Consider the following 14,312-nt stretch of genomic DNA (forward strand, 5'->3'; position numbering starts at 1 on the left):
CATTTCTGCTTTTCGCACGTTCAAATTGAGCGTCATTAAAAAACCAGCTGCTAATTGGAACGTCGCGTTGGCGGGGGTATCAGCGGGTTCATTTTTGCAATTCATGTCGAGAGACGTGGTTGTAGAAGTCCATCAACCTGATGATGAGCTAAAGGGCTCGAAATCCGGAACATTGCAAAACAACTTACTGTGAGTAGGAACTATCTTTTTAAAAAGGATTGAACACCGCACTCACTCCATCATTTATCATTATGTCCTTGCCAGTTCTGGATTCTATTTTTCATACATTTCTTAAACAAAGGAGACCCGGGAAAAATATTGCGGGTCAATCTAAACAACTTTTTTATTGGCTTAGAAAAAAACTATTACCTTTTGACTATACCAGAATGGGGAAAATAACTATAAAGGACGCAAAACAATTCAAACAGGTTCACAATTTAGCAGAGTTGTATTTCCGAAAGGTTCATCGTTGTAGAATCGATAGGAATTGGGAATAACGAAAAAACGTCACTTTTGGGGAACAACGTCAGAAAAACAGCCGCCCTGAAAAGTAAGGTTTTTTGAAACAAAAATGTAAAAATCTGCCAACCCCTTTAACTTGTGCTTTTCAGATTTTTTATTCTGTAATAAAAAAGGTCTTTAAACACTTCTACAAGAGCTTTTCCGAAAATAACAATTACATTTGGAGAAATAAACGTTCAAATATTGCAAAAATGTATTCGAAAGTTTTCTTGCTGTCGATTTTTTTCAGACAAAAAGTTAAAAAAAAACTCTTGTTAAACTTGAGTGTATTAATAGAGAAACAAGTGGACCAAATTTCACCTAAAATGGTTTAGTAGTTAGTGAGAAAGTGTCCCTTTTAGGTTACCCCTTCCAACCATGTAAACACTACCCGCAACACCGGGTTCCCTTAAATTTAATTGATTTTGTTAACTGAATTTTCTCACATTTAAACCGATACGGTTAACCTTTTTTTGATAAATTGACTCATTTTATCTTTAAATTTATAAATTTTAATTTTTTAATCAGAATTTTCTAAATATAGACACACAATATTATTAAGATATATGATTCGTAAATATGAAAATAAATGAACAAAAATTATATTTTTGAAATTTGTAGACGACATGGGTTCAGAAAAGTTTTGTGTGCGTAGAAGTACTTTTTGCTGCTGGCAGAACTTAAAATGTTATTAAGATATATAAAGCATCACAAAATAAAGTAACTTTCATTGATCTGCTAGAACGTTGAAGTTGAAAGTATTTCAGATCATCAGGTAAAATCCTGTCATTACATATTTTCATTGATTTTTCCATAAGAAATTTGAAATATATTTTAGCTCCAAACCGATCGCATTTTTTTTAAATAATATCTCGTTTCGCGTAAGATCCTCGGGTTCAAGTTGGTCGGTTGATATTCGAATGGGTAACTTAAGTCGGTCGGGGAACGGGAATATTATTAAGGTAATAAAATTAGCATAACGCGGTCCGTTCTACTTGTTGTATATAATCCGGTTTAAATTAATTTTGTGCATTCCCCTTCGGTGGTATATTTCATCTTATGGTTGGAATCATCACGAAGGCACCGTTATATTAAAAGGTTTTGTCTATTTTCTGTTGTTCAACTGTTGGAAAAATAAGTAACTATTGATTTTCTACGGTTCGATTTAATTATAAATAACTTGTAACACGAACAGGATATTATGCTGTGTGTTTATCCTGGGTATTTTCCGCTTGAACGTGATCTACGCGTTTTTTTAAAAGGTTAAAAATAATCTATTAATAACAAAATTGAAAAATAATTTAACACTTAATTAAAATTATAAAACAATTAATGCTAAAGTAATAATGATTTGTAAATATTTTTTTACAATTTTGACTAGTAAAAAACAGAGGTAGATTATTGATCTAATGATTGTTGATCAATTAAGCTCAATTTATGCAATAAATAAACATTAATAGCATTAAATTCACTAGTTTCGTGGTCCGCTTGACCAATCAACGTCTTACAATTAATTAAGGTTTTTAGTTGAGATAAAAAAGTCAATGCCACGAGCGGGATTCGAACCCACGACCTTCGGTTCAATACGCCACTGCTCTACCACTTGAGACGATCCACTCGGACACTAACTTCCCATCTCAACTCCACCTTTTGAATTTTCCCTCCTTTTTGCCATTTTTGTCGTGAAATCTATTTGATTCTCGGCGACAATTGAAATGGCCACGTAGAGCTTTAGTAGATATATTTCATTTTACCTTATTCAATTCACTATTTTTCGTGGCCCGCTTGACCAATTAATATATTTCAATTAATTAAGGTTTTTAGTTGAAATAATACCTGAGATAGCTCAGGTAGCAACGTATCTAGCCGAAGGTCGTAGGTTCGAATCCCGCTCGTGACATTGACTTTTTTTATCTCAACTTAAAACCTTAATTAATTGAAATATATTATTTGGTCAAGCGGACCATGTAAAATAGTGAATTTTATATTATATTGTTTTATTGTATTTAATTAACTCCACACTGTTCATTGTTTTAGATACTGAGCTTCACCTAATTTTAATTATTATTATTACATATGCAGTTTCTTGTTCTCCAGATATATTTGAACACTCATCTAGTTAAAGTAAGATAAATATTTGTTTTTGTAAAGATTTTGTCGTTTCTGTTGTGACCTAAATGAAGATCCTTTTGTTCAAGTTGTTCAACAAGCAGGTCGATACATCATCTCATCTTTAGTCACTCTATTTATTTATTTTTTGAGTGTGGGACATTTACCTCTTTAACGTCATACTGTATTTGGATTAAAATTATTAAACTGATCCGATCATAATCAGATTAATAAAACAGGCCTTTTTTTAAAAGTTAAAAATCACCTGAATTAAAAACGAATTTTATCTCTAGAAGGCAAATATATTCAAAACAAACGCATATTAAATATATAAAAGGCGAATTAATTTTAACAGTAACTGTTTGGAGTTGGATCTTTTATGAGTCTCACCACAGAAATTCTAACTACCGTGCGGTAACGATAATACCAACTTTGTTATCCTTATAATGAGAGAATTTGTTTTACAGTGGTTCGAACAGAGTTTGGAGTTAATTAGCATATGACATGATCGTTCGTATCCCATTGGAATTCGCTCAACTTGAGAACTGGATTAAGATTAGGGCGTCAAGCCCCACGACGCACTTTGGATTGGTCTATTGATTTGATTTAACACTTGCTAGATGTAGGTGACAATTTCACTGTCAAAATGTCTCCTTGTGATTACAGTTTTACTTTAATAAAATTCTCATTTATAATTAAAGGTTTTTTTGCGTACAAAAGTAAATTTCCTTGAAAGGAAGATTTTTTGGTAAAATTTTCAAAGTTTCACATTTATTATTTCGCATGTTTTGTGACTGATTGGATTAAAAATTTTCTCTTTTTTAAACTCTTCCCCTTCGTTTTTTTTTTGTATTGAAATTAGTCGTTGATCGCGTTTTTTGAACTTCATAACATTCTATCGTTGGCGGTAACTGAGCGATCAGTGTTATTAAAAAAAAAAAAAAAAAAAAAAAACATTTATATCAAACAAGGAATGAAGAATTTTAAAATTTTTTTTACGACTTTCCAATTTTTCTTACTAAACCGACTTCAAAATTGTCGCTTTTTTCTTATTTTTTTAATCTGAGAAGAATCGTTCTTTTATAATACCTATATTTTATATCAAACTTAAGTCCATATTCCAAAATTTCATTTGTACCTGAGATACATTATACTGGGTGTCCCAGTGCCTTCTGACGAAACTCAGGGAATCGATTCTACTCTTTGTTTGGAGCAAAAAATGCTCAGGAAAAATTTTTCGGAAAGTTCTCTATTTTGAAGATATTCGTCAATTTAAGTTTTTTCAACTTTTCACTACTTTAACACATAAAAACGCTTACAACTTCCAAAATGTTAGGACTACAACAAATCCAATTACACTATTTGAAAGTACCCTAAATTTCCTGTAAGATCCTTCTATTTGGAATAATCTGAATGATATAAAATGTTAGCCAATATCAGTTGGAACATGTCAAAATTACAAAATTTAAAATTTTCGTCATAATTGTACGTTCTACTGAGGTTACAAAAAAATACCTACAACTTGTCAAATTTTACAAAAACTTCTTCATCTAATATGCTTTACGTTGATATATCCAGATTTTTAGATAACGTTCTAGTAGAGTTGAAAAATAACAATTGAATGTTTGAAAACGTGAGCTAAGGTAAATTTGAAGGGGGTAGAAATAAATCAATTAGAACTCGCTGTGTAAAATAAAAATGACACATCTTTAATCTCACAAAAACCATACCAGAAAGCTTCATACAATAAAATGCAATGGTTCTTCTTGTAGCAACCTGACAACAAAGGAGCAACCTTTTAGAGGAAATGGTCAAAATGTTTTCCCTTTTCTCGAATGCATAACTGACTTTCTGAATTTCTACCCCCCCCCCTTCAAATTTTCCTTAGCTCACGTTTTCGAACATTTAATTTTTTTTTCAACTCTACTAGAACGTTATTTAGAAACCTGGATATATCAACGTAAAGCATATTAGATGAAGATGTTTTTGTAAAATTTGACAAGTTGTAGGTATTTTTTTGTAACCTCAGTAGAACGTGCAACCATGACCAAAATTCTAAATTTTGTAATTTTGACATGTTCCAACTGATATTTGCTAACATTTTATAACATTCAGATTATTGCAAATAGAAGTATTTTACAGCAAATTTTGCGTTCTTTCAAATGGTGTAATTGGATTTGTTGTAGTCTCTACATTTTGGAAGTTGTAAGCGTTTTTATGTGGTAAAGTAGTGAAAAGTTGATAAAACCAAAATTGACTGAAGATATTCTGTTTAAGATTATCAAACAACTTTTTAGAGGAAATGGTCAAAATGTTTTCCCTCTTCTCGAATGCATAACTGGCTTTCTGAATTTCTACCCCCCCTTCAAATTTTTCTTAGCTCACGTTTTCGAACATTTAATTTTTTTTTTTTTTAACTCTACTAGAACGTTATTTAAAAACCTGGATATATCAACGTAAAGCATATTAGATGAAGATGTTTTTGTAAAATTTGACAAGTTGTAGGTATTTTTTTGTAACCTCAGTAGAACGTGCAACCATGACCAAAATTCTAAATTTTGTAATTTTGACATGTTCCAACTGATATTTGCTAACATTTTATATCATTCAGATTATTGCAAATAGAAGTATTTTACAGCAAATTTAGCGTTCTTTCAAATGGTGTAATTGGATTTGTTGTAGTCTCAACATTTTGGATGTTGTAAGCGTTTTTATGTGGTAAAGTAGTAAAAAGTTGATAAAACCTAAATTGAAGAATATCTTCAAAATAGAGAACTTTCCGAAAATTTTCTCCTCAGCATTTTTTGCTCCAAACGAAGAGTAGAATCGATTTCCTGAGTTTCGTCAGAAGGAACTGGGACACCCTGTATATACAGGGTGTTTTCGGCTACTCGTGTTACAAACTTTGCAAATAGATTTTCCATTCAAAATGGAACTAAAAAGTACTAATTAACTATCCGAATCTTAACAGTTTTGGAGTAATTTCAATTTTTCTGATGTTTTAAGAATTCACGACCTTGCTTGAAATAAACAATGATAACTCCTAAACTGAAAAGTTTTGGACAAATCCATTGAGACCATTGAAAAGTACGATAAATATCCAATAAGATGTAATCAATATTAAAGTTGTAATCGTTAGTGAAATAAGAGTTTTAGTAGCGAGAACTTAAAAAAATTTTTTTTTCAAAGTTGAAAAACTTACTACGGTGATTCCAAACTACTATTTCCAAACCAAGAGAACAGCAAATATCACAAGACGTACTCCATTTAATATCCTTTTTTAGTGATGCAATTGCTTTTTTCTTTACTTTTTGTAAGGATGAAGAAATTGATCAAGGAAAAGATAAAACCGTGGTTGAAGGATTGTTAAGGTGTAAAAAAAATACTTAAGGAAATTTGAAAGAAATTATTACTTTTTTAAAATTTGGGTTCGAAACCGAAATAGTGCAAATTTTGACTGATTTAGCAACACGACTGCAATTTTGATTAAATGATTATTGCATTATTCTCCGTAATAAGAGAGTTTTAAGATCCAAAATATTTTTAGTTATCTATGTGATATCTTGTGACTACTTTTGCTGATGAAGCTGATATACATCTTATGTACAGGTTTTCCGGGTTTAATGCAATGGCAGCCCATAGAAAATACATTACGGAGGATGGGGAGCATTTAGAATCGAAATATTAAAAAAAGTTTAATAAATCCATTCAAAATTTTCTTAAGTTTTTTATTTCTTATTATTATTAATCGTTCCACCTTACCAATCCTTCAACCAGGGTTTTTCATTTCCTTCATCAATTTCTTCTTCTTTGAAAAATGTAATTAAAAAAGCAATTGCACCACTTAAAACGGTATTAAATGGAGTACGTTTTCTGAAATTTTCTTGTCTCTAGGTTTGGAAATAGTAGTTCAGAATCATCATAGTAAGTTTTCAACCTTAAATTTTTTTTCCCAAAGTTCTGGCTGGTAAAATGCTTATTTTACCAATGTATACAAGTTTAGTATTGATCACATTTTATTGGAAAGTTAACCTAATTTTCAATGGTCTCAACGGATTTGTCCAAAACCTTTTAGTTTTGGAGTTATCATGATTTATTCGAAGCCAATGTTGTGAAATCTTAAAAAAATCAGATAAAGTGGACTAACGCCGAAACTGCTAATATTCGGACATAGTTAATTAGGAATTTTTGGTTCCATTTTGAATGTAGAATCAACTGGAAAAATTTGTAACACGAGTAGCTGAACATCTTGTATAAGTGAATGTTCGTATGTGTGATAATGGGAAAAACAAAATCTACTGAACCGATTTCGATGAAACTTTCACACTTTGTCTGTATCAGTGCCGCCGGTTAGAGAATATAAAATGGACATATAAAGCATATCGACGGCAGGATTTACAAAAAAAAAAAAAGAAAGATTTTATGAATTTGTGTCCATTTTCAGATCTGGTTTCTTAGCTGTCACCTGTCCAGTCGAGCTCGGACCATCTGCTCCCGGTATGATATAGATTTCCCGCGACTGTCAAATGCCGATTCGGCGGCGCTAACAGTCAATTGACGCAAAAACTACGCTAACACCCTATAGTTGCAAAAATTATCGGTTATAGTAGCAAAACTACTGATGCAATATAGTGGCAAAAATTATGGAATTGGTTTCGTTGATGTAAAGATTTCTATAGGCAGGAATGGTGTAACGAAAACAAACTACCGGCATGTAGCTTGCCCGACGCCCGTACAACTAGGCACTAAGCCAAACCATCAGAATGTAGAAAAGTGTTCCAAGTGAACAGTTATTTTATGTGGAATGATTTTTTTTACAGGAAAGTGTACTTAAGAATTATAAATTATTATTATTTGGAGATCGTGAGATGCGATCTGGTGTGACGTAGGTTTTAGAACAATTCTCAACACGACACGCAAGAATGGCACAATTACACAGAAGACAAACACTTTGAGCACTGAAGATGATCTCAATAAAGATCGAAACGTTGGCACGATAAAGAAAATGTTTTTCCGAAACATACATCACACCAGACCGCCTCTCACGATTTCTGAATAATTTTAGAACAACATTTTCTTTATCGTGCCAACTTTTCGATGTTTATTGAGATCATATATTAATTTGGATATTACATCAACATGGATAAACACAGCATCAATTACAGAACAGATACATGTAAATTCAGTCGCAGCTAAGCTAATATCATTAATCAAATTCAATATCAATAACATACATATATCATCATCACATCTCACAAAACATATAATACAACATATAAAACAATCATCACATTCCACACATCAAACATTTCTACATAGTCTAATTTTTTTAACAATTTGGCTCTACTTTTCCTAATTATTCCCGTCTATATCTTCCTAAAAATGTAATCAGGCCGAACCATTACCCACGTTTTTCTTATTGTCGGTTCTGTCCTTTCACCTCAAAGAAGCCGACTCCTCATATAAAAATGTCTTTCTATACCGACTCCCCTCCCCGCCCCTTCAAAATCCAACATATATGTACATAAAACATCAATACCTTACTGGCAGTGCACAACACGGCTCACAAAAATGACACATCTATACAGAAAATAAACACTTTGAATGAGTACAAATACTTTGATTGAATCTAAAATTTTCTACCATTGTATAAATTCATTTTTTTAATATCTAAAATTTTCTAGCATTGTATAAATTAATTTCTATTTTTAAATCTAAAATTTTCTATCACTGTATAAATTCATTTTTTTAATATCTAAAATTTTCTAGCATTGTATAAATTAATTTCTATTTTTAAATCTAAAATTTTCTATCACTGTATAAATTCATTTTTTTATATCTAAAATTTTCTAGCATTGTATAAATTCATTCATATTTTTAAATCTAAAATTTTCTATAACTGTATAAATTCATTTTTTTAATATCTAAAATTTTCTAGCATTGTATAAATTAATTTCTATTTTTAAATCTTAAATTTTCTATCACTATAAATTCATTTTTTTAATATCTCAAATTTTCTAGCATTGTAGAAATTCATTTCTATTTTTAAATCTAAAATTTTCTATCACTGTATAAATTCATTTTTGTAACATCTAAAATTTTCTAGCATTGTATGAATTCATCCCTATTTTTAAATCTAAAATTTTCTATAACTGTATAAATTCATTTTTTTTATATCTAAAATTTTCTAGCATTGTATAAATTCATTTCTATTTTTAAATCTAAAGTTTTCTAGCACTGTATAAATTCATTTTTTAAATATCTATAAATTTTGTAGCATTTTATAAATTCATTCTTTTTAATCAAAAAACTTTCTAGCATTGTACAAATTCATATTTTTTATCTAACATTTTTTTGCATTTTATAAATTCATTCTTTTAATCCAACATTTTTTCGCGTTGTATAAAATCATATTTTTTTCACATCCTACATGTATTTGTAAAATTTAAACAATGTTTATAAATCCCAGGCACTGAAGATGATCTCAATAAAGATCGAAACGTTGGCACGATAAAGAAAATATTTTTCTAACACCTACGTCACACCAGATCGCATCTTACGACCTCCAAATAAACAAGTAACGGTCCCTAAATTTAACAAATTATAAATTATGTAAAATTTCAATTAATTATACTTCTTACGTAAGGTCTTGGTTGAGATGAAAAAGTTAATGTCACGAGCGGGATTGGAACCAGCTAAGACGTTAGATGAAAGTAAGTAGATAAGCATAATTATTTGAAATAATTATATAATTTAATTATGATCACTGAACACATATAATATTTAAAATATAATTAAACATTGTTTTATTGAACCCGGTCAGTTTAATGTTGTTTTGCCTATTAAATTTGTTAACATTATGAATTTTAAATATTAATCCACTTACATTTTCGTAGTCAATTGACCAAGTTACATCTTTTATTGTTGGTTAATATAAAAAAGCCAGTGTCACGAGCGGGATTCGACCTCACGATCTTCGGCTAAATACGCCGTTGCTTTACCACTCGAGCTATCGTGACTTTGATCCACTCGGGCACTAACTTCTCATCTCAACCCACTTTTCGCATTTTCCGTTCTTTTTGCCATTTTTCAAATGTCGTATAATCGGATTCTCAGCGACTTATGAAGTGGCCACGGGGAGCTGTTTCGTGAAGTGATACTTCTTTTAATTTTTAAATATTAATCCATCTACGTTTTCGTAGTCAGTTGACCAAGTTACATCTTCCAGTCAAATTATTATTCTTTCTAAAGTGTTGCTTGAGATAAAACGTCAGTGGTCCTAGTGGATCGAAGTTACAATTGTTCAAGTGGTAGAGTTGCGGCGTATCTAGCCGAAGGTCGTCGGTTCGAATCCCCCTCATGACACTGACTTTTTGATCTCAACCAATACCTTACATAAAGATTAATTAATTGAAAGATGTTAGTTGGTAAATCGGACCTCGAAATCTAATGACTTTACAGAATTTTAATATTGTAATTATTAACATTATAATAAAACAATTCAATTGCATAATACACAACTAATTTATAAGTGCATGAATATTGTTCAACTAATTATAATTATTTTCAATTTATATATATATATATATATATATAAATAATACACGCACGTATATATAATATATAATATATAGTACCCGTCCCCATAGTACTCTATCTTCTTTTTTCTTTGCGAGGGTTAAGTTTTTTCTTTTTTGCTCCGCGAACCACCAGAAACAGGGACAGCCCTCCCGACCCACGGCACGGCATCCCCATGAAAGCCAGTGCTTCTCCCCAATTATTTTTAAAATTAAAATTTTCTTTCCGTGTTAGTTATTAACGAAGTCTGACTGCCTCCAAAGGATGTGTGTGTGCCAGGCCATTCACACCCTTACACAGCAGGGGCTTAAACACACCAAAAACAGAGCACTGGTCAGTCACCGGAAATCCCACCAGGAGAGAGCCGACCACCCCGCAACCAGCGGCCGCTTTAAGAGGGCTTAACTTACCCCATTCCTCTTGCCATAAAAAAATTACATAGAGTACAATAAATTAACATAAACACAACAACTGTTAAAAACATAAATAGTTTGTTATATTCACTCCACCAGAGTAATCCAATTTCCTCGGGGAGGTTTGAACCCGCTCCATTTTCCTTAACAACTTACTTTACTGCCCAGACGACGCACACTCATATTACTCGGGGTGCGGTTAAATAACCTCTTCAATTCATTCATTACATTCTTTTCAATAAATTTTCATTAAACACAATTCAGACACGACAAAAATTCACATAAACACTATTACACTAAAAATACCAAAAAGACCTGCGGTACCAGAAATGCGATCTGTACACTAGGCATAGATCCGACGATACATCAAAACTTTGCCTATTAACGTGTGACAAGGGTCCCTTTTTTAAACCAGGGTTAAAAAAAATCAATTCCCTTTTTTTAAAAGGTTTATTAAACAAAATTTACCATTGATTAAAATTACTATTTTATGTTTGGAATGAGTTTCCAAATTAATTAAATACTTTATAAGGAGGCAAAGGTAATGTGCAAGGCTAAAAGAAAAATATTGAGAGCTAATAAAGTAATGGAACTTATCCTATCCTTAATCAATTAAAAGGCACTTTGCTACACGGATGTCCACCTTACTCTGTTTATTTTTTCTTTAGAACAATCCGTAGGCCAGGCCTCAGGGATAAGAGAGAATTTCAGGGGATTATTGAGTCAATCAGTTAATCATGACCCTGACAAACGTCAAGCCTTCTATAATTGAGAGGCTCGACCGTTATTTTATGCTTGATAACAGTCACCTATAGGGAATAAAAGTATACTCTTTTTTGGCGTCCATACATGTATGGTAAAAAATGATTTATTATTTTCGGAAATCTTTCTAAACTTTTGTTACCCTAGTTGTCTTGAATATTCAAAAAGCAATGCGAGCTGTAGAATTGATCACTTTCTCACAGTTAATTTAATGTCCGTTTACTAAATACGAATAATTAATAGTCGGAAATATTTACAAAGTAAGCCAAGGAAACTTTCCCAGATGACATAATTAATGATTCCGTGTTCAACTGGATTTCCAGTTTTCACCAAATGGCTCAAAGTTTACCGAAAACCTTTCAATAATAGATTACACGGATGAACCCGTAATAAAATTCACTCTCGACTTAGCCGAACTGTTTTCGGGATTATGAACGGAGTATTTTTCTCAGCGCGATCACGGGTGAGAAGGGCAGAAAATAACATTGCCGGTTTGCTGAAACAAATCCTTTATTATTCATCGTTCTCAACCGAAGCTATTCGCATTATAAATAATTAAGGGTTTCATTTTGTGGTTTAAATAACGAGATTGGATCCACTTTGAGTCTTGACTTAATCAGATTACTGCTTATTTGCTTATAGCTGTTTTCTCTCTGTTTACATACCCGTTTTCTTATTACCCTGTCTTCAAAATATCATTTGAATTGTCAAATTTATGGGTAATCAAAAGACAAGATAAATCGTTTGCAACTTTATAAAAAATTTAAATTCGTACTGGAAACGTACAGTACTTTTAGATCAATAAAATAAAAAAATGCCTTTTTTCACAGATCTTAATAGTACATAGAATTTTGGAAAAATCGCTACAATATACACCTGAACAATATCTCACAAAATGCAACAACAATGTTAAATAAATTAGCTCTTAATTTTTTACACATTCATTAATTTGGTTGGATGCGGTCTCAGATGGAGGACAAGCATTTTGGGCCTGGGTATGCTTTATAAACATATACCTCCTACCTATTCCTATCCTTATCTTGTCCGGCTTGTCCTGAAATCCTACTTAACTCAAATCAGAGTGAGGTGCGGCAACGTATTTTTGAAAATCAGATCGATAAATGCCGGCGTCTCTCAAAGGAACATTCTTGGTCCCACGCTTTATATTATACATACTGCTGATTTGCTCAGCCCAATACCATCATCTCAACCATCCAGAAACACCTTATTTTGACAAAGTATTCTATGAAAATAATAACTGCCATACTGATACGAAATAGGTGTTTTATTTTTTTTAATTGTTTTTAAATTTTAGATTTGATTGTGTACAGAAACGATAAAGTTTAAGATAGAAAAGAAAACACGGCGCTTTGATTATACACTTTGGCATTGTTTAACAGTATTGCTGGTTTAGCCTATTGGCAAAGCCTTCTTTTTCTAAAAATTCTTTTGTAAATTGCATTCGTGATTACTTAAGAGAAATTTAAAGAAATGCATTAATTGTTCTACCTGTTATTAGATATTTCTTAAAGTTCACATGAGATTTCAAAAACTCTTGTGTGCAGAAAAGAATAATCTAAACGCTAGTTCATTTTCTTAAGAAGAAATTGATAATTCCGCTAGGTCCTTATTTTACTTATTTGTAGCCAATATCTAGTACGGCGTTTTTACACCATCATAGCAATAACATTAGGCCAGCGCTGCACTCGGAGGTCACATATGAGAACCCAGCAAATGCTGGAAATTAGTATGAACGTTTAAGATCAAGGTGGTCACTTGGCCAATGTGGATTAAGGCGACCAGGCAAATTCTCGGGATGGGGATTTTGCTCGAACAGTAGGGTTAGGATGGAAAGAGAGGTATGAAACTTTTGGAATCAGGAACGGATCACTTCGTTGACAAAATGAATGTGCATATGGTTGTATATAGTGAAATAGCGGAGACGACTTTTCTGAAGACTTTTAATTGGAAGTATTCGATGCGCTGGATGTTGGCAGAACCCGACCGTTCCATTACGCATGTCCAAAGCGGTCGCAGTAAAATCTTGTATAAGGTTAGTTTAGGGTTTACGGTCAAGAGGGATTTTGGTTCTTGAAGTCTATGTAATTGTCTAAGTCTTCTGTTAAGGTATTTCCTCATAAGTTTTGTCTGCTCTACCACATCAGTATACTCTCTCTGTATAGTTCTAGGTATTTGACTTGAGCAGTAGTTAGAATCTTTTTGTTGGGAATGTACATTGGATGGTAAGAATGTTTTCAATGTGTACGTACACTCAGTACATTTTTCTTTATTCAGCCGTCTCCTCTATTTTATTGCACAATACTACGTGATAGAGCAGAGAACACTTGTGAGGAAATAACTTAATAGAAGACTTGGACAATTACACAGAGACTTCAAGAACCGAAATACGTTTTGACCGTCAACTGTAAGCTCACCTTATACAAGACTTTACTGTGACCGCTTTAGACATGCGGAATGGAACGGTCGGGTCCTTCCAACCCGTCCAACATCCAGCGCATATAATCCTTCCAATTAATAGTCTTCAGAAAAATCGTCAAAATTCCTCCTTCATTTCACTATCTACAACGAAATGAACTTTAATTTTGTCAACGAAGTGATCCTTTCGCGATTCCAAAAGTTTCATACCTTTCGTTCCATCCTAACCAGGACCTAGTGTAAAAATCAATTTCTTCTTAAGAAAATGACCTAAGGTTTGGAAAAATTTTTCTGCACACAAAAGTTTATGAAATCTCACTGAACTTTAAGAAATATTTAATAACAGGTAGAAAAATTAATTACTTTTTTAAATTTCTCATAATTAATTTCGAATGCAAGTTACAAAAGAATGTTAAAAAAAGAAGGCTCTGGCAATAGGCTAAACCAGCAAAACTGTTAAACAATGCGGAAGTGTATAATCAAAGCGCCGTGATTTTTTTCTATCTTAAATTT

The 14,312-nt window shown here is 32.1% G+C and overlaps 1 protein-coding gene across 2 annotated transcripts in view; it reads left to right on the plus strand.

Moving 5' to 3' along the window:
- Positions 1–14,312, plus strand: part of LOC112126949 (cubilin-like) — a 292,446-nt gene that overhangs the window by 155,534 nt on the left and 122,600 nt on the right. Inside the window, exon 1 of one of the 2 annotated variants that reach the window (XM_024227044.1) lies at positions 9,277–9,323. The exons of the other annotated variant lie outside the window; for it this stretch is intronic. Within the exon in view, the coding sequence (XP_024082812.1) occupies positions 9,281–9,323 (43 nt within the window). The 5' untranslated portion in view covers positions 9,277–9,280. Of the gene's footprint in view, positions 1–9,276; positions 9,324–14,312 lie in introns of those variants that run through there. 2 annotated transcript variants of the gene reach the window in all.

This window comes from Cimex lectularius, unplaced genomic scaffold (assembly GCF_000648675.2).
Source record: "Cimex lectularius strain Harlan isolate CLEC.00 unplaced genomic scaffold, Clec_2.1 scaffold67, whole genome shotgun sequence".
NCBI classification, from domain to species: domain Eukaryota; kingdom Metazoa; phylum Arthropoda; class Insecta; order Hemiptera; family Cimicidae; genus Cimex; species Cimex lectularius.